The 21,307-nt window shown below is 46.4% G+C and overlaps 1 protein-coding gene across 1 annotated transcript in view; it reads left to right on the top strand.

The window, feature by feature from the left end:
- The window catches only part of JAZF1 (JAZF zinc finger 1), a 277,405-nt gene that overhangs the window by 225,855 nt on the left and 30,243 nt on the right, over positions 1-21,307 (top strand). Inside the window, exon 3 of the mRNA XM_087821231.1 lies at positions 14,053-14,249. Within this exon, the coding sequence (XP_087677357.1) occupies positions 14,053-14,249 (197 nt within the window). The remainder of the gene's footprint in view (positions 1-14,052; positions 14,250-21,307) is intronic.

Below are 21,307 nucleotides of genomic sequence, written 5' to 3'. Positions count from 1 at the left end.
GAATAAATAAGTGTGCTTTTTCAATACGGAAGCAGATGTTCAGTCTCAAGCAGTGTATTTGTTCCCCAAGTGCTCACCTAAAAGTATAAGAGAAATAAATTTGTAAGCCTGAAAAAAGAACTATACACCAAGAAGCTGTGTAGAAGAACTAGAAACTGAGAACGGTTCCTCGGTAACTTGGGGGGCTCCTCTTCCTCCTGCTGTCTAAAATGTAGGCACTTCCCAAGTTTCTCTTCACAGCCCTTGTCACACACACACACACACACACACCCCACCCCCCCACCCCCCGCCTCTCCCTGTGCTCCCTCCTGTTTCCCCTTTGGGTGACTCCTACATCTGCGTTGCTGGCTGGCTGTTTACACCCTTGATGTCCCGCCACAGTTTCAAACGCAGCACAACTGAACTTTTCTCGGCAGTAACAGCACTGGCCAATAGCACTTTCTGTGATCATGGAAATCTTCTCCCTCTGCCCTGTCCAATAGGACGGCCACTAGCCACTTGTGGCTCTTTAAATTAAAGTGAAATAAAATTAGAAATTCAGTTGCTCTGTACCACTTGCCACATTTCAGGTGCTCCGTAGCCTTGTATGGCTAATGGCTGTGGGACTGGACATCACAGAGCTTTAGCAGTTTTGCTTGTATCTTTCCTATGGGTTCTGGGACAAACTACTTAATGTCTCTGAGGCTCAATTTTGTCATCTGTAAAATGGGACTGAGAACCCCTGACAAGGTTGTTATGAAGATTCGATAAGTAGTAGTTATAAGACAGCTAACAGAGTACGTACTAAAAAGGCTTGTTAAAAAAAAATTATTGGCCCTGGCCAGTGTGGCTCAGTGGTTAAGAGCATCATCCTGTGCTCCGAAGGGTTGGAGCTTTGATGCAGCTTTGATTCCTGGTCAGGGCATATACCCAGGTTGTGGGTTCGATCCCTGGTTGGGGTACGTACAGGAGGCTCTGATGTTTCTCTCTCCCTCTCTCTCTCTCTCTCTCTCTCCCCCCCCTTCCTCTCTCTCTCCTCCCTCTCTCTCTCTGGAATCAATGAATAAAACATATCCTCAAATGAGGTTTAAAAAAAAAAATTATGGCCGTATCTAGGTTGCTCAGTGGTTAGAGTGTCAGTCAAGGCCTGAAGGGTCCCGAGTTTGATTCCGGCCAAGGGCACGTACCTCAGTTGCAGACTCGATGCCCAGCCCCAGTCGGGGCACATGCAGGAGGCACCCAATCGATGTGTCTCTCTCACATGGGTGTTTCTCTCTCTCTCCTCCCTCTCCCTCTCCCTTCCACTCTCTCTGAAAAGCTTTGGAAAAAATATCCTCAGGTGAAGATTTAAAAAAAAAAATGGATTCTTTTCCCTTAGCTCTTCTCTAGTATTAACTTCTAGATGTCTGTCTGAAACTCAGATAATGTGAACACTCACCGGAGCCGTTTTAAGAATGGGTCTGTTTGCACGTTGCAGGGAACACCTAAAAATACTGTGGGTCTAAGCTATGACCTTTGGGGATTGGTTATTGGAAAAGTCCTGAGCACTCCTCTCTGCAGGAGGGTTAATACAAGAGCGCTCTGCAGGATCTAACAAGATTCTCCCAAGTTGCTTGGAATTGTTTTAGTTATAGCGTTACCCTTGTTTCCTAGGACGTAATGGTGGGAGCAAAATCCCCATGAGGCTAGCAAGGACAGGAGCATTGAGAGGTGTCGCGTCTGCTTCTCTGTGGATACTGGGGGAAACATGCGTGAGCCTGATGAGGCTTCGTGGGTGTTAGAAATGGCCTGGGTTTGGGGTGCAGAGGTGTCCAGGGCCTCAGTCCCTCGACAGGAAGCCCTCTGGCGTGAACCAGTCCTGCACATTCATCAAGCACCGGGTTTAAAGGGAGTTTGCATGGTTTATATCCTGGCTGCAATCCATTAAAGCTTTAATTACACTAATTAGGGATTTGGGATAATCAGATTGGCCAGACTGGAACGGGGGCCTGTACTCTCTGTGAAGAAAGCCTTGCTAAATAAACCAGCAGGATAAACAGAATGGAGGGGCACATGCATTTCTGGGAACCAGCTGATGCTCAGGATTAGTGCCTGCCTTTGGCATACAAATGAAGGCTGCTCATTGTAAATCAGCAGAAGGGCTGGAAGCCCCTCCAAGAAACACTTCATTAGCAGTTAAGTATAGTGACATTCTTCAGAATTTTAAACACACATGCATACGCACACCCTGCGATTTTTTTTTCTTCTTCCAAATAACCTGTAAATTCTCAGTTTGGGGTGGAACTTGTAGGGGAAAGGTAGCCGGGGAATCTTGTAAAATACAAATTCATTTCAAAGCCATGTTGAACAGGAGTTTTGTATTAGTCTTTTTTGACCCCTAATTTAAAGGGCACCGGAAGTTCCATGATCATGTTCAAAAGTTAAATTTCACATCGTGACGGCCGCCATAGCTGAAAGAGTTGGGAGGTATTGGCTCAGAACTTCCAAATTAATAAACCTTTAGTGTGTCATTCAGTAGTATACACTCGATTGGTAGTCCCCACATTTTCCAAGCTTATTGTTTAGCTCTGTGAGTGTTTGTGTGTCAGAGAGAGAGAGACAGAGGGAGACAGACCCTGAAGTCGTGCTACTAACCAAATTAGTTCATTTTGACTCTTTATGGGATATTTCTCAGAAACTGTGTTGAAATTTTTACTTTTTTCCCCTTAGTCTTCCATTTTTTTACCCCTATATGTTTTTCAAGCGATTATGCGGACACAGGGTGAGAAATACGTGAACAATCACGGCCTAAAGAGGAAGGAGAAGGGAGAGTTTCAACAAGGTGGCAAGAGGCTGGCACCATGGCAGCTCCACATGCTAATCTCGCTCGTCTTGTGTGCTTTTGAAATTGTTTCCAGTACAAAATTTAAGTTATCACCTCCTTAGTCCCATTACGCTCTCCACCCCAACATTTATTCACAGTTTCCAGTTTCCAGATACCTTTGGAATCCACAAATCCATTGTGTTAACTCAGGAAGAAGAGACATGAAGGTTCACATCCCTTTGATTTTTAAAAAATGATCATTCAGTCCTCGGATGTGCGTAACAAATACATTTATCAGGTGCCAGCCTCCTGGAAAACAGGGAACACTGAACCGTTTAGTCCAGAAGCAGCTTAAAGGAATTCTTGCCCCCAAAAGGGAAGAAAATCACTTTGAAAAAAATTGGTTTCCAAGGCCCATGAACCCTGAAGACTATCAGCTTGTGATACCTACAGACATGTTTTGTGAAGGGACAGCCCTTATATAGAACTGACTTGGCCCAAAAGAGTTTCTCTGCCTAAATGGATGAATCCACTTAAGGGAAAATGCTGTTGGCTCCACTCTGTTCCTAAACAATGTGCATCTACTGGTCGCTGCTCTGTGCATAAGCGAGCCACATACACACCAAAATAAATCCGAATGAGCAGTTGGCCTTGTAATTGTATTTATGAATGCATGCAGTTATCTGGATGTGTTGAGTGGATACAGCTCTTACCTTGGACATAGCTTTCTCTCTGATATCATGTTTATCGTCTGCCATCTTTGATAAAGTAGGTACCAACTGAGTTGGGCAATGCCTAGACTGGGATATTAGTGGAAATATCGGGGGGTTGGCCAGGGGGCGAGGGAGGCATCTATAAATCAGGGATGACAGCTTTCAGCTATGTATCGCCTTAATCAGTGGGTAGTGGCATTGTAGGGCGTGGTGAAGAGGCGGAATCTAGGGCTGAGTCTGTAAGCAGCACAGGCGAGAGTGCCGCGACTGGCTTGTGACGGCTCTCGAGGGCAGAGTGGACTCTAAGTGGCATGAGAGGCACTGTACACCCATCCCTGGCATAAGCCCTACCTGTTTGAGATCTCCTCCGACATGAAGTGTCCTCTACCGTTGACCAGAGCCCTCCGGTGTGCCCCACAACCCAGTGCTGGATTCACTTGGATTCACTTGTCCTTCATAAATGTTGACTGTCACCCAAGTAGAACGTCATGGCAGCATCAGAAAAGCACTTTGCTTTGGAAACAGAGCCTTTTAATCCCAGACTTAGATATCTATCTATAGTCCATCTGTGGACCGCATAGGTTTCACCTACAAATCACATCTTATGTAGGAATTACCCAATTGGATGGCTGTTACATTTTTAACATAATTCCTAGGTGAGAGTCAGGAGCACAGGTCCAACCCCAGTGGAAACACCAAGACTCCGAGTGACCTCCTGATATACGTGGGAATATTATGTTGAGCCAGCTGCTTTTCATGTATTTATTTAATAAGATCTTGACAATGATGCCCATGGAAGTAGGTGGTAGGGTTACCTCTGTTTTGTAAATGAGAATGCCAAGACTAGAGAGGGTAAATAATTTGCCCAAGCTCGAGTACCTGGTGAGTCAGATGAGGAGTTTGTCTCTAGAACCTAGACTTTCAACCACCAGACCGTGTTCACAGCCGTTCATGATACTGGCACAAAAACTCCAGAGATTCTAAATCGAATTTTTTTTCCTTTAGTTTTTAAACTTCTCCCAGCTCCTGGGGAGAGTTAAACATCATCTCATTAGCAGTTTACATGGAAACCTCAAATAGCTCATTGAATTTGCTTCCAGAGGAGGCAAAACAAGAAAACGCAAGAGCTATTTGTAGGCTTGGACCACAAAACCTCGTAAAATGCAACTTCTTTGTTTTGTTCATTGGTTTTTACATGGATGTGAAATTAGCAATGAAAACCATGTGTAAGAAATGGCCAGAGTTAGTCCTAATTAGATGAAAGTAGAAAAGGAATGGAAAGGATGATTAAGGGTTGCCAAGAGAGGAATATTCCAGTTGGCCTCCAGCCCAAAGATTTGTGGGTACAGTTTTCAGAAGTGGTTTTTCTGCTTGGCATTGGCCATGAAAAAGACCATGGTTCGCTCTAGCCAGGCTGAAGTAAATCAAAATTAATTGCCTCACTGATAATTTATGCTGACCTGCGGCTTAAAATAGTGGTTGCTGGAATCTGAACCGGAGCTTTCATTAAGGTAGATTAACTCGATCATTCCTTAGCTGTGAGAAAAGGCCCCGTATTTATGGGGAATCCACACAGTCATGGTCCTCAGGACTGAGAGCTCTTCATTAGTGCAGTCGCTCCGCCTCCCTGCACGAAGTCCATTTGTGTGCTCGAGCTCTGGAGAAGAGATTATTGGTTTAAAAAACATAAATCAAAAGAGTGATTCCGAAGTCCTAGTCACAGAATAGCGACGGGCCTTTGAATGGTGCTGTTCACGAGGATGTTTCCGTCGCTCTGCAGTCCCCACGTTGCCTGCGGCATGTGAGGCCAGGGAGCGGGAAGCACCCAGTGACACCCCCGCTTCCTGCACACTTTTCTCGGGAGCACACTGGGCTCTTCCAACCTTTCTCCCAGCTCTCGGAAAGAAGCAGCTACTGGACCTGGGTGCCCTTGTATTTGACATCCTCCAGTTTGCCCAGAATATTGCAGATGATTCCTCTTAAACTTAATAGTTCCGTGTGGTCAGCAATCTTGAGACTCAATTTTTAGCTATGGCAATGATAGAAAATAAAGTTGGCTATTTTTAATAACCTGTATCTAGGGAATCATTATAAGCAATACATTATTATAAACGGTATTTTACAATGCACGGAAGTGATTTCAAAATAATGCTAAAATTCTATGTTGTAGTTTCTCTGCATCTCAAAAATAATTTAAGTAAAATGGGTCCTGTGTTGTTCTATAATTATCATAATCTCAGAATAAAGAACAGTCTTTCTCAGGAAAGGATTATTTTATTCCCAGATTGTCTCTTTCCTGTATTTTATGTAAAAATGGTTTTCTTTTGCATGAGAGGCTAGTAATGGAAGATAGTAGTTAGGTGCACCACTTGGCAATAGGAATCGGCAATCCAGTGTTAGTTTTTAAATAAGTACTTTTAAGAGTTTTAGAATATCCGAGCTATAGTACACCATGAAGAATGTAAATGAACTGTAGTTCTCCCAAAAAAGAGAAAAAGAAATAAAATATAGTTGTCAAGAGAGTAGATAAGACAAAGATCATGTCTTGTCTTTTTTCCCTTACTCCCTTCTCTGTTCTCGCCTCCCAGTCCCCAAAAATAAAGTGAACATTTATAAGCAACATTAGCTACAAGATTTGATGTGAAATTGGCTTGCCTTCAGGTTAGCTTATTTTGTGCAAATTAGACCAGAACTGCTCAAAGTCCAGGAGCTATATCCTTCTGTGTGTGTTAGATATAAACTTAGAAAGGAAAAGATAAAAGAAGAAACAGTAGTGTCTCACTTAACACAAGAAACCTGTCAGTGTTTCGGCTTGGCACCCAAGCCCAGCATTCAGATCGTTGGCCGGGCACTCCCCAAGTTATGCCAACAGCCCATGTGACTATCATGAAACTCACACATAAAAACCCTTCCACGCTAAGTGCCAGACCTGTCTGATCAGACGGTGTGGGTTTTTCGCGGTGCTGCTTTTCGTTTTATGATTTAACATTAAAATTTTAACAGCAACATGTTAAAAGAGGCTCAGCATTTCGGTGACACTGCAAAAATTTTTATGGAGCTTCAGAGCCTACCCCATAGGCCTCAGATCGTGAAGTCAAAAATAGCTCCGAGATGAGAAGAGAAACTATATAATGGTTTGAAACATTAACTAGAAACTTTCTGAAATCGGTGTTAACTTCTCTTTTGTCTACTGAAAAGAAGAACGTTTATGAAGTTCCCAGGTCACTAGACAAGGCCCCGGAATCACACGGTCCCTCCACTGGCTGCTGCTCGCGGGCCGAGTTTCACCCGCCAGCTGTTTTAACCAGAAACCCCTTCCACCTCACTGTGGCTTTAAGTTGCTGCTAAAACGAGAAGACTCACCCCATGTATGTACTGGCAGATGTGCGTTCTGAAAGCCACCATTGCTCTGAGACCTGGAGCAGCCCGACCCTGCGACACGCGGGCCACTCGTGCTGAAATGGCCCCGTCGTTCCCACGGCCATTTCCCACGGCCTCTCTTCGGCGCCCTGCGAGCTGCTTCGCTTCCTCGCTGGCTTTCTGTCCATCGTCTTCTTGGTCTGAATGTAGCAGTAGCGGGAGGAGAGAACAGCCCATCATGCACAGGTTGGACTCTGCTGGAAAGATGGATTGTGTCATTGTGTCCTTGTGAAGTCAGCAAGCTGGCTTCTGGAGCCGGGCTTTACCAGGTCTGGAAGCACTCGGAGCCCCACGCTCTACCTGCCGGCTCCCAGCAGCTTCCCTCCAAGGCTCTCTGGGTTGCACAGACTTGTTTTCACTGAACAATGGCAATGCCCAAAGGGCCCCTAAAAAGCAGAAGCAAGCTTTTGAACTTGAGACAAAGCCGTTGGATGTGAAGCTTTGCGCAGAGGGTCTGGCGTGGACCCCGTGGAACCTGGAGCGGCCTGCGAGCCTCTCCAGTCCGGGGCAGGCCTGAGCTGCACAGAGAGACATCTTTTTGCCAGCTCACTGCGTGGACCATCACCTGTTGCCTGTCCTGCGCTAAAGGCCTACAATCTGGTTTTTCTCAAGAGTCAAGGCAGAGAAGTAAAGAAGAGGAGGTGTGTGAGTTTATAGATGGTCCCAACGTGTCATCCCTCAGGAGAGGAACCCTGTTTGTATTCCAGCTGCTATAGCTGCCTTCTTGGATTTACCTGTGAATACAGTGGTAGTTAATAAATGCACGCAGAACCAGGAAAGGGGGCTGTCTGCTTTCAGAATCATCCGAACTCATGATGGCAGCACTGATGCTACTACTCAGTGATTCAGCTCCGAGGAAACCAAATTGCTGACGTGAGTGTTAGAGATGAAAGATCCGTGACTTAGGATTCCCAGAACAAGTGCTGTGTGTATCCGTTAAGGACTAGGAACCTGACATTTGCCAAGCACAACGTGCCAGCCCTGTTCCAGGTGCTTCACATGTACCAACTCAATCTTCACCACAGCTCTAAGGCAGGCCCTGTTACTGTCACCACTGACAAGTGAGACAGCTGAGGCACCAAGATGTTAAGTAACACAGCTGGAGAGCGTAGAGCAAAGGTTCAAATTTAAAGAGTCTACCCCCAAAGCCCACAGTCTCGACTGCTACTCTAATATTTTCCAGCCTGCAGGCCATGTCCTATTAGCAGGTCAAGAAACTAGCATGGTGGTCATAACCAGGAGATTTTGTTAAAATGAAATAGAATAGAAAAATATCAGCATATATCGCATGTAGTAAGGATTGTTTCATGACATTTTTGTTTCAGATGTTTAGATAAATTTTATTTTTGTGTCCAGATAGGTTTCGTAATTCATAACTTTTCTGATTTCAGAAAATACTTCATATAACATAACACTCCCTGCAGGGTCAGAGGTGTCCTCTGTAATCAAACACATTAATATTTGCACAGCGAAGCGTATAAATATTCACACTGAATGCAATAAAAAAAGTTGAAAGTAGCTTTTAAGTAGCTCACGTCAGGGTTTGTCTCCCATTGAGTTTTACTGCCAAACTTATAAAATAAATAAAAAAAGAATTTAAGTTTTAGAGCTCTGGAGATGTCAGAATTGCAGATTGGAGACCTAAATCTACGTATGTGTGTACAAGCTCCCAATAGAGATATATTTCTTACAATGGATTGAGGTTTAAAAAAAAAAAAAAAAGGTCTGGAAAACACTGCAAGATACTATTGCTGGAATCATTGACAGTTGGAGGTGGGCAGGAATAGGGGTGATATAGTCCATATTTCCATAAACCCAAAACTCCTCAAGCTAACAAGCAGAAAAACCAGAGCCAGAATGGAGTGTCAGGACCTCCGGAGGCCACCCGCTTCTCCCTCCCAGAGCAAGACTCCTGCCACACAGCGCCAGCCCCTGGACCACACGCCCTCTCCGGAGTCTTATAATAACCACCCAACCGCACCACGCATCTGAGACTTTAGGTCCTTTTCAAGTTTTTGTGAGCAAGACTCAAGTTTCGAGTGGTCACTTCCATCCGCCAGCGAAAGCCAAGTGGCTTTTCCCCAGCAGGACACTTAGGCGCAGGTATTTGGCCGCAGAGCGAGGGAGCCGCGGGGTCTCTGCCCGGGCTTCAATGAATTCGGTCAATTTCCTGAGTTTGTGGTTGAAACCGGTCTCCCCGGGCCGGCAGCTTGACATCTCCCCCTGTGGTGTGATACTCATGTTTCCACCTTGAACATGTCAGAATGAATGAGCGCTGTGGTCTGAGGATTTCGAAGATTTATAATGGAGTCTTGAAAATTTACTTAAGGAATATGTACTTCCCCAAGCAATAACAAATATTACTACAAATGACCATATTAAATTAAAGTAACTTAGGCATTTCTGATTTGTAGGAAAGTTCAAATTAATCTATGGCCGTCTCAGTTTCAGAATGAAAACACGGCTTTGCCCGACCGCAGGTTTCCAGGCGGCTAGTCAGCAGTGAATGAGCCCTCTCAGAATATTCAGTTTTCTCTATTTGTGGAAAAGCAGTCCTAGCAGGAGGAGACCCTGAAAAATCCACCGTAGTTGTATCTGCAAACCGGGAAACTTCAAAATCTCTAGCAATTTTTTTTTTCTATAAACTGGTGAGTATGAGATGTATTATTTTTATAATTTTACAAAGAAAAGAAGGCTCTCTTACCCATTCTTTATTCCTTCCCTGATTAGCTCTTTGAGTGAGCAGGCAAGGAGCCTGGTTCAAAGGCTTTTTTCCTTCATTAAGAAAACAATAACTAAAAAGTTAAAGTACTGGTAAATGTTTTATAACTGGCTCTCGGAGCAATAAAAAGCCCTGATTTGTAATGTTTGCCTGTTTCCATGGTGTAATACTCCCACCGTAGCCAATTTCAAGCTACCAACGTGACGTCACTGAACAGAGCTGGGACGAGGGGCACTAGCGGTAGCCCACCGTCAGTAATTCTACCAGTCAGAGACAATATCCGTGGAAATAACCTCCATAACATGGATAATAGTAAAATTGAGTAAAATCATTAAGAACTCACAAGTTTTGAATAGTATTGCCTTTGTTTTTGATACACTTACTTTAATTATGAGTTCACGTCATTTCAGTTTTAATAATGGGTGTGTTTAATTAAATAAACATAATTGAATTTTAATAATGGGGGCTCACAAAATCCCTGGAAATGTAAGGTTCAGCTCTCAGCAGCTGGCACGAGCCGCTCTAGGACACTGCCGCGAGACGAGAGCAGTTCCCATTGCCGGGGAGAGAATTAGGGGAGACGGGCACAGCCAGCCCTCCCCACGCCCCGGGAGCCAGGCAGCCCCACGCAGCAGAGTTGGCAGACATGGAGAGTGCGGGGCCTCCTCCCCTGCTCCCCCAGCCGCCCCACTTCCAGCATGTAAACCCCAGGCGGATTCCCTCTGCCTTTCCCCAGGTCCTAAGCCCTGACTCCTGAACCCCTGTGGAGACCATGACTCTGAAGCAAAACCCAGAAAGCTCGGGGTTCTTGGTGCCCATGGCCGCTTGGTGGGACGGGAGCTTTTGATTCAGCCCCGAGCCTTGATTTCTCTGATGCCAGCTCTGCCACCAGCCGTCAAAGTGACCTCAAACAGGTCGCTCCACCGTAGATCCCAGTGTAAAATGAGGTGACTAGACTGGGTGGCCTGGCTCACCTGGGTTTCTCCCAGCTCTGTATCCCCACAGTGGCTGTGATGACTGAGGGCTTCGGAAAACACGACCTATCATATCAAAATCCATTGAGAAAAACTCATCAGACCACAGAGCAATGTAGCTTCCCACGCCTGAACTCCCCCTCAGCCTCGGGAACACGGGGGATCATTTTTCATCCCGACAGTGGGAAGGCCTGGGCTGCGGTCTTTCGAGGATGCATCAAAGTGCAGCTGCCTTTGAAGGTGGCCGCGGTTTTGTCTGGCTTTCTGGTCAGAACAGGTGACTCGAGTCTTCATTCTTGGCTGCATCACAGTCTTGACTCAGGCCCCCTAAGCGATTCCTCACCACTGGGAATCTGCCCATCTTCTGACAAAAACCTATACTGGTGGAACATCGCTTTGCAGTTTTAGGGTTTAATGTGTCGGAAAGGAGGCAAAGTCCTGGTTAGTATGGGAGAGAGGAAGAAGAGCCGCCCAGCACTGCCCGGGAGAAGCTGGGGAGTTTCACCCAGCGCGCCCCAGGCATTTGTACGCCCAGGCCTGTGTGTCTGCCGCAGACAGTGGATCGTGGTAGGGCAAGGTCGCCACGATTTATGGGGGTAGCTGCAGGTCCACACCCACCAATGCAGGAGAGAAAGGCTGGAGGTGCCTTATGAGTTTCACGTTGAATGCTTTTCACGTGGTGGCGCCTCTTTCTCATGGCTGGAAAGACACAGGGCAAAAGTAGACCGCCGTCCACAGAACAGACTGCCGTCCACAAAATAGACCACTGCCCACAGAACAGACCGCCGTCCACAGAATAGACTGCCGTCCAGAGCCGAGCAAGTGCACGTGGAGGGGAAGGCGGGGGATGGCGTATGTGTGTGGCAGTTGTTTATAGTTGTTTCAAGTATCTGTGCTGTAGGAGAATATGTATTTTACAGTAAAAAGCATGAGCTATTGATACTTTTTAACCAGAGTGAGAGAAGACATGGAGGGACCCTGCCCCACATTTGACAAGAGTTTGACACTCCGTGACTCTCGGGGCCGGGATGGGAGCTGCCCTGGTGCAAGAGGGGAGAGAGTTCTCCACGCCCCGGGGATGTGTCTGGGGACCAGATGGCCACGCTCGGGAGGCCCGAGGCTCCGTCTTCCTATCAGTGTGCGTGGATTTCTCATTCCCCCCGGCTAGGTGTGATTTACCAGTCCGGGGCAAGTCTTTTCATGGAGAGTGTTGCCTATTAGCACAGTTGACATGCCATCTTAGCAGATTACCTGAATTAACCAAAGATCAGATTCTCCTGCAGAAAGGGAAAAGATGTGTGTTAACCCTTTACCTTCAATTATTAGTCCCATTTCACAGACAATAAAGCTGAGGTTTGAAGAGGTTCCTCAGCTTGCCTCAGTCACGTAGTCAGGACTTGAACCCTGGCCCCTCTGAGTCCCATGCTCTTCACCAAAATGCAGTAGGTAGGGTTTCCATTCTACCCCACAGCACATCTGTGTTTATTTCGCTGTTTGAAGCACCAGCTTGAACTGCCTACACTGAGAACAGCTGGTCTTCCTGGAAGAAGCCTGCCCCGTAGCCTGTGGTTTCGCCCACACTGCTAACCCCAATTTAGGAAGTTCAACACCAGCCGTTAGTAGAAAAATAAAAGAAAGCACAAGTTCCTTGCTTTTCTCCAAGAGCCCATATTCTGAGTAGACGTTTATGAAGAGGGGATAAAAAGGCAGTTTTAAGAGCAGTAGAGCCATCTAAAAAGAAACAAGTACCCAGGGCTGTCGGGTGCAAACAATCCTGCTTTGCATTGTGCCTTTCCTTCAAATCATCACCATCCTGTAGCACCAAACCTCAGGGCTCAAGGCAAAGCGTGCAGCTTTTACTGCAGCTCAGCTCCACATATAAAATCCCGTTTATATATCTAGATTGCATTGCGGGAGCCGTTCGCGAAATGTGCCATTCGTGTTCCAAGTATAAAACTCGACGTTTTAAGACACGCTAACAGTATTGTAATATTGTTTCATTGGGTGTTTGATCGACTCTCAGCTTTCGCCAGGGCCTGGAACTATCAGTTGACATCCCAGAGTTCAGAGCCCGGTGAGGACAAGCGCTGAGGAGCGTTGTCAGCAGAACGGAAATGGGTCGAGTGAAGCAGCGTGTTTAAGCCTCAATGGAATTTACGATGAATTAAAATCATCAAAACACGGTTGATGGAGGGAGGCAGGGTACACAGAGGCCTGGAGGGGCGTGTTTATGCTCTGTTTTTAGCCTGGGCAGGTGCCTGTTTTATTACCTGAACACTTTCAAACGCTCAATTCACTAGGATTTCCATCGCAGTTTCCAAAACCCAGCTGACAAAGTCTGCCGATAATACAAAAGAGGCATTTGCTCTTTAGGTAGGAGATGTTTCACAGTTTTGAATCTTATGTTCCATGAATTTATGAAATGTTAGATTATATAGAGAGGAAAGAGCAAAGTTTGAATATTACTAACCTCAAAGACATGTTGAAAGAATACTTTTGAGCCCGGTGGTGTGGCTCAGTGGTTAAGCGTCCACCTATTAAACCAAGAGGTCACTGGTTCGATTCCCGGTCAGGGCACATGTCTGGGTTCCAGGCTCGATCCCCAGTAGGAGGCGTGCAGGAGGCAGCCCATCAGTGATGTTTGTCTCTCATGGATGTTTCTCTCTCTTGCTCCCTCTCCCTTCCTCTTTCTCTAAAAAATCAATTTAAAAAAAACATTTTTCTTAAAACAAAAAGTATTTTTGAAGTTCCAAGATGAAATTCTCAGGAAAAGTCACCTTTACCTTTCTGAATAATAAAGTTGCAACCCAAACGGATGCTTAGGGGCGACCTTCCTCCTCGAACTGCTCCTGTCCCTTCCTCTTGAGTCTGCTTGGGCCGGCTGACTCAGTCATCTCATAAATGTTCCCTGAAATGGGCTTGGCAGGGTGCTAGCAACGACGGTAGGGGCGTCAGTCCTTTCCTTTCAGCTGGGGGCTGGGGACACAAGACCTTCAGTCAGCCAAGAAAACCGTGAAAACCCAAACGACAATGTGAGAACCCGGAGTCATGCACAAAGAACCCGGGTTTTCATAAGGCCGCTCTCCCCTGGGATGGGCGGGGGCTTTGAGGACCGGCGGGCTTTCCGCGGGTTGGAAGGGAGAGTGGACAAGTCTTGTATTTGACGCGCTGCCGTGGGTGCGGGTGGCATCCGTGCGTGGGTTTCCCACACGGAGGGTTCGCCTGGGGGAAAATGGACCTGACCTTGAGGACCCTCAGACCAACCAGCTAGAAGGTGATTTCATCGTGTAGGAAAAGGGATTCTGTTGTGAGTTTTGAGATTGGGACAGACCTGCGAACAAGCCCCTTTCCCAGGAGGGGGGCATTTGTCAGAGTTGGGGTCATTGTCGTAAGTCCTGCTCCATAAGTGGCCCGGTCACTCACCTGCCACTGTCCCTGCAGGTTCATGACGGACGCTGCCCGCCGAGAGCAGGAGTCCCTCAAGAAGAAGATCCAGCCGAAGCTCTCGCTGACCTTGTCCAGCTCCGTGACGCGGGGGAATGTGTCCACGCCACCCCGCCACAGCAGTGGAAGCCTTACTCCCCCTGTGACCCCGCCCATCACCCCCTCCTCGTCTTTCCGCAGCAGCACCCCAACGGGTGAGTGGGGGCTGGGGCGTGTGAGTGCGTGTGTGTGCGTGTGTGCGTGTGCTGGGGCCACAGGCAGGCGGTGATTCAGCCCCACCTGTGTGACCCTGTCCTGGTCCATGCAGAGTCTGTTGATTCATTCATCTATTTATGATTGAAGAGATATTTGTGAATTGCTGTTTATAATATGTATGCGGTCATGGATTTATAGATACATTTCAAGCCCTTGCCGTTTATGGTGTGTGAGGCGACGCAATGTTGTGGATTTTGCTCAGATGGGAGAGTAGATGGAACAAGGTGGCCCTGTGTGGATTATTGTTGAACTTGGGCAGTGAGGACACAGGGCTTCAGGATACCAGTCTCCCAGTTTTTGCTGCTTTAAGATATTTCCCCTAATAGAATGATTACTCTAAAAACATTTAGAGCGCCTCCTACGTGCCAGGCACCGAGCCACATAGTGAGCCAGAGGGGACCCCGGCCCTGCCCTGAAGAGCTTAGGCCTCGTGGAAGATGCAGGCGTCCTAGGGGCCCCACAAGCACACACTCGCCTTCGCCTCCCCAAAGTGCAAGGAACAAAAAATAAAACCAGCCAGAGGTGAAGATCAAACTCAAGTTTATTAGGGCAGAAAGCTAAACAACAGATGGAACTTGGATTTGTAGCCCTTGGGCTTCTTTGTGTGTCTTCCCTGGGTTTAACTTATCTCCCAAATTACCCTCTGAGTTTACCGGAGGGCGCGCAGCCCAGCTCGCCCCTGGCCCGCAGCCGAGCGTACGCAGGCCCTTCTCCCCGCTCAGAGATCCAGCGAGTCAGCGAGTCAACACGGTAGAAAGAAGCTGGAAAGGCCCCTCCTCTTTTCCCATCGGAGGAGCAGGGACTGTATCTTCCTTCTGCCCGGCTGGAGTATAGACAGGCATTAACCAAATAAATGCCCCAGTAGGCATGACATTTAACCGTGACGAGTGCCCCATGAGGGAACTCAGAGGTGTGAGAGCATCCAGAGGGGAGTCGGGCCCCACCAGGCACGGCTCCCCGTGAAAAGATGAGTGGGGGGCGAGTCAGTAAGGAGGGGCAGGAGGAGCAGCTGGGGAGAGGGGTTCCCTAATGAGTTTGGGGAGAGGGGTTGAACAAAAGTAATCTGGTTTCCTTAATGCGGGGCCTTCACATCCATTGTTATGGTCTAAGGGGGTTGATTTAGTAAATTTCCCAAACTTCGTTGGCTCTGGTGATGGTACTTCTCTCTCTAGGGGCACCTCGTGGTTGACAGACACCCTGTGTTCTGTCAGGATTGGGCATCGTGAAAACGGGAGAGGGGTAGGAGGCAGACGGACAGAAGTTCCTACCTGAACTCCCTTCAGGAGTTTCCAGTAACGCCTGTTGCGGAGGCGCCCATGTGAGGGTCAGATGTGCTGGCCCACGTGTGCAGCCTGCGTGCAGCAGAAGCTCCCCTCTGCGCCCTGGAGTCCAGCTGGTGGCTTCGGGAACAGACCAGGGTCATTCTTCCATAGAGGATGAGTGGATTCATTTGTGCCGGGCGCTTGTCCATTTCCTCAGATCGGCCACCATGCTCCCCTTGTATGTTATTTATTCTCTGAAGATTTACTGTCCAGCATCTTTGTGTGACATTTACTGTGTGAATCTAAGGCATGCTGTGAGAATGTAATTCTGTGATCATCTTTTCTGAGTATTTCTGTGAATATTTATTGATACAGAATATGAATTAAGGGGGCAGTTTTGCAGCTGGGTGTGTTTTATACCTGATCTAATATTGACTGACTCGTGGCCAGGTAACCGTGGCTGCCTCGGTTAGTAAGGTACCCTAGAACCCCAGGAAAATCAAGACAGTTTAAAAGTGAGAGTTTATTATTTTTCATGTAAGAATGTTTGGAAGAAATGGGATCATTCATTTCCTTTCCTTCAGACGTAAAGAAATGTTTCTGACACCTTGCCTATTTTAGCCATTTCCCACCGAGAGGATTAATTTATGTTGTGGTAAAGATGTATCATTTTCAATCTGTCAAGATCATTGGTAAGTTATTTGCTGCTTGAAGAATGTTCCATGTAAACATCAAAAATTAGCAGGGGAAATGGTTTCTTAAACCCCTACCCTGTGCAGTTCTGATTGTGTACATTTTTCAATGTTGGAAATGTTATTTTACCTGTAGTTAGAGAGATCAGCTTATTTTGTCTGACTAATGTGGTTTCGGTCACTTTTGCTGCCAGGTTATAAATAATATTACGTGTTCCTGCCTTCTAAATTCACGCTCCCAAGTTCCATATTCAAGGCACATTCCTGGTCCCGAAGTCAGTCATCTTGTGGAACGTTTCATTTGCAGAATATTCTTTGCAAGTTACTGTCTTGACGAGGCTGGATCAGAGCTCGGCTTCATCCTGGAGTCTCGGGTGTTGCTTAGGTGTTCTGGGAACCAAGATGTATTTTGGAATTTCTAAATCCTAGGAGAATCTTCTCATCTCATCTTTTTCATTTCCCCTCCTTATTTGTTTGGTTCCCTTTTAATATATATATATTTTAAAAAGTATTCACTTAAGCAAAGGTTAGAACGGTTAAAATTGTGGCCAGCAAACTCTCTGTAAAGGACCAGATGGTAAATACTTCATGCTTTGCGGGCCACAGGTCTCTGTTTCAGCTATTCAGCTATAGAATTACACACACAAATGGGCACAGTGTGTTCCATTAAAACTCAACGTTTTGGTACAACTTTATTTACAAAAGCAGGCCTGATTAGGCCCACAGGCCATGGCTTGCCAACCCCTGACTGAGATCATCAAGATAGAGAATTTAAAGATAAACGTAATTAAATTTCCTGAAAATAAAGAGTTAGAACAGCTCATGCCTTTCTCCTATCTGGCCTATACTTACGAAGAGGAGCGGAAGCCAGCACTTGTAGAGTGTTGTAGTCTGTACGTACTGAATTCTTCATGTATGATGTCATTTCTAATCCTCACACCAGCCCCACTGAGACGACGCTGTTACTCTCATAATCAGATTAAAAAATAGAAGCTTAATAAGGTTAAGTTGCACCAAGCCCGGTGTTCACCTGTTCAAAATAGGTAGTCTTTCCAGTGTACTCACTCTCTCCCTCCACATCCCTACCTTTTTAAAAACTATCGGGCCATCAGTCCTCTGGCCGCCCAAGTGCTAACCTGACAACTCCAAGTTCCACACGTTGGGACACTGGCGCGGTTCTGACAAACAGCGTGTCGGAGCCGGAGAGCTTGCCAGTTCAGTTTAGGCAGGGTCTTTGTCAAGGGTGAGCTGGGGCTGGCTCCACAGAGCCAACTGTTAAATATTCAGGTTTGCAAACCAGTTAAAGGATTCTCTTGAAAACGGCCATGGGGAGAGTGTCTATACCAGTGAAAGCAGCAAATGCTCCCCGTGATTGAGGGCTTCCCCACGCCCCCCTTTACCGCTATTCCACTCTCTTTTCATTTTATCTCTCAGGTTAATCTCACTCGGTTTGTAGTTCAAGGGATCGTGGTCCTATGTCTGCAAATATGCCTAAAAAATCAATCACCGATGAATAAATAATGGCCACTGCAAACAACGGGTAGCTCCGCAGCCCTACAACGGTCACCTTGTAATGACAAAATCAGGTTATAAAACTACATGTGCAGTATGATCCCAGTCTTGGTTTTTTACCCCCAAAAAGTTAACCGTGGTTACTTTAATGTGATGAGAAGATGGATACTCTTCTTTCCATTTTTCCTATTATCTAAATGAGCCTGTATTACTTTTTTAGTCCATATAACCGGAAGATACAGGGTGACTCTGACCCCCCTCCAAAACAGAGAATTTAATCAATTTCTTTCTTTCTTAATTTAACTGACTCCCAGGGTGGAGGCCGGAAGGAGGCAATGAGATCATCCTCTAGGAAGGGCCTTTAGCCAGCTGATTGTTTGGGTTATTAGTGCCTATTGCTTAGTTAAGAAAGTAATTTCTTTTTTTCCTGTCCCCATATTTGCCCACTAACGCTCCTAAAAGAGCGACTCTTGATCAGGCTGAAGATGGAAACCACCCACAGGGTGTTTAAACCCTTTGCCTGGGCTCTACCCCGAGACTGTGATTTGGTTGGCGGGCAGGACTTGGGCGTGGGGAGTTTTTAAAAGTTCTCTCGGGTTAAGAAGTAATTCTCACCTATAGCCAGGTTTGGGGGACCGCTGCTTTAAAATGTGACCCATCCAGTTGTCATAGCTGTGTGCTTTCCTGCTTGAGTTAACCTGTTTCCACCTGGCCCGGAGAAAGGTTAGTGTAGCCACTCGCTTAGACTCGGAAATGAGTCCAAGGGGGCTGAACAAATGCTCGCTTGTGTCTTAATGGAGAAGCCATGGAAAGAGTTGGCTGGGTTTCGGGTTATAATAGCGTTGCATAGTCTCTCCTGGAAAATATTTGTATATATATTTTGGCTGACTCAGGGGGAAAAAATTCAAGTATTAAACGAGAAAAACACACCCAAGGAAATTAAACCATTTTTTTGGTTTGCTTTTTTGTTTAGGCTACTTATAATAACCATGAAGTAACAGATTATATCCATTAATGCATAATTTAAGGTTCTACATTGTGTTATTTCACTTCATATTCCTGGGTCTCCTGCTATTTAGCTTTTATAGTGGACCTTTAACATTCTTTCATGGCTTTTGCCATGAAATTTGAATAAGTTATTCAAATTATAAGGATTTTAAATTTTCAGGAGTTACTGATATACAGCAAGTCATTAAAAAGAGTAAATTTTCCCTGGAAATGACTGTGCAACACAGACTTGCAGAACTGACAGAATTATGCTGACATTTAGAAGCTCCGGCTGAACAGAGATAAAGTAACTCCCCCACCTCCACCCCCACGCCTTTATTTTTAGAAAGCAAATTAAACTTAAATAGGCATAATAAAGGCAGAAAATCTCAGAAAAAAGATAAACTAAGGTAAGGTCTAAAATAACATACCTCCCCCCACTCACCCAAAAGAAGAGCATGAAATAGGAAAAAGTCCCAGAGAGATCAGCCCCACCCTGTCCCATGGTGGGAAACGAGCAAAGCAAAATGTTTCCGCCTGACTGGCTTGCGTGACCTAGCGATGGATTCCTGAGGCCGCGGTTTGATATTTCTAGCAGGCTCTGCCCTAAAGAGTTGAAGGGTCTGCGTGCGTGATGCCCAAGAAACATTCCTGAGACTTTCCTGTTCCAGCGCCGGCCTGGATTTATGTTTCCCTTTTCGGGAGTTGCTGGGTTATCTGGCTGGGGTTAGGGCTCGAGCACACCCTTTCCTGGCCTGTGGCTTGTTTGCTTGTTTGTTTACATCCTACTTTGTCCTGATCACTGTCGGTTCATCATCTTTGTTGATTGACTTGTAAAACCTTTATCCCGCTTCCCGAGCATCCGGTGCCTAATCCCACTTCCTTCCCCACCGCATGTAGTAGGGGCTGCTTATTTCTAATCTCCCCTCGCTGCTCAGAGCGTTGGTCCAGCGAGGATGGCAACAACGAAAAAGTATTTCAATTGCTTTTTCCCAGCGACACCACTTATAAGAGAGCTTCCCAAACAAAATGTTTTTTGGACTGGAATTTCCTATGTACTCTTTTCAAATCAATCAAATCAATGCTAATTTGTAATATAATAATAGATTTTAGCACTTTATAGTGCACAAGAGCATTCACATTCACCATCTAATCTGATCCTTATTGACACTAATGGGACAGAGGGCAAGCGTTATTGTTAACCTCATTTTAAAGAAATTGAGGTCCGTTTCAGTGCTAGCTTGCCTAAGTCCGTGTGGTTCCCAGCTGGAGTTGCCACTGTTTTCCCCAACACCAGGATTGGGCAGCTTTTCCTTCGACATAATTTGTCGAGCATCTATTTTGTCAGAGGCACTGTGCCAGGTGTCAGAGGCACAGAAAAGCAGGAGGCTTTCCTCTGATCCTTGCAGATTAGAATGTACATCTCTCGGTGGAAGCAGGTTGTACAAGTGTAGGACAGACACTTCACGAATGTGACGTGCACACGGATGGACTAAATTGCCAGCATGGGTGATTAGGAAGGCGAGACAGAGACCCGGGGTCACTCCCTCTGTGCGGTTTCAGTGCGGTTGTCAGCGGCATATTCGCACCCAGAAACCGTCTAGGTCTTGGAAGGCAAATGTAAACTCAGAGGGAGTGGGAAGAGGCGAGATGAGAGCAGTGGGGAAGTGGTGCGGGACAAACAGGTTTATAGCCCGTGATCATTAGGGAATGCCGGCTGACGGAAGTGGTAAGCAGCTCTGGACATGTTGCTGACAAAGGGGGAAATGTAAATCTGGAGTTTTCTGGGCCACCTTCCAGCACTGGGGAGCCTGGAGGTCAAGTGGCGAGAGCCTTTGGCCTGGGCGGGATCTGGATTCAGATCTTGGTTCCGCTGCTTGAGATAGGTGGCCTTGCGCCCTTGTACTTGGCTTTAGTGGACATATGGTTTCATTCCTGCTAGGTCAATACCTGAGTGGAATTACCAGGCCAACGTCACTTTGGTTTGGGGGCCCTGAAGAAGCCGTATGACCCCTGTGGGTTGCGGCCTCCTGAGCTGGGAGAAGGGACAGTGTCGTCTGATGTCCTCTCCCCTCAGAGCAGCCTGGAGGACAGTCTACTCTTCACAGGGAGGCAAGTATCCTCAGGGCTGCTCTGAGACAGGGACAGGGATGTAAGAGCAGGTCTATGCAAGTAGCCCACCCTACTAAGTAGTCCGTCTGCCGCTGCATGGATAAACAAATTGTGATCTAGCCATACAACGGAACACCCTTTCGCAATAAAAAGGAACAAAGTACTAATACTCAAAAAAAGGGCTGAATCTCAAAAACGTGATGCTGAGTGAAAGAAGCCAGACAGGAAAGAGTACATATGAAGTTCCAGTGCGGGCTAACTGACCTGTGACGACAGAAATCAGAACAGCCGTCGACTCAAGGGGAGGGGGGCTACACAAGAGGACTTCCCGAGTGAGAACTGTATTCCAGATCCTGATTGAGGTGTTGGTTAGACAGAGGTACACGTTGATCAGACCATCAAATTATACAGATAAGATCTGTGCATTGTACT

Source organism: Miniopterus natalensis, chromosome 10 (assembly GCF_054644295.1).
Source record: "Miniopterus natalensis isolate mMinNat1 chromosome 10, mMinNat1.hap1, whole genome shotgun sequence".
NCBI lineage: Eukaryota > Metazoa > Chordata > Mammalia > Chiroptera > Miniopteridae > Miniopterus > Miniopterus natalensis.
This window is presented reverse-complemented; position numbering and strand designations above follow the sequence as displayed.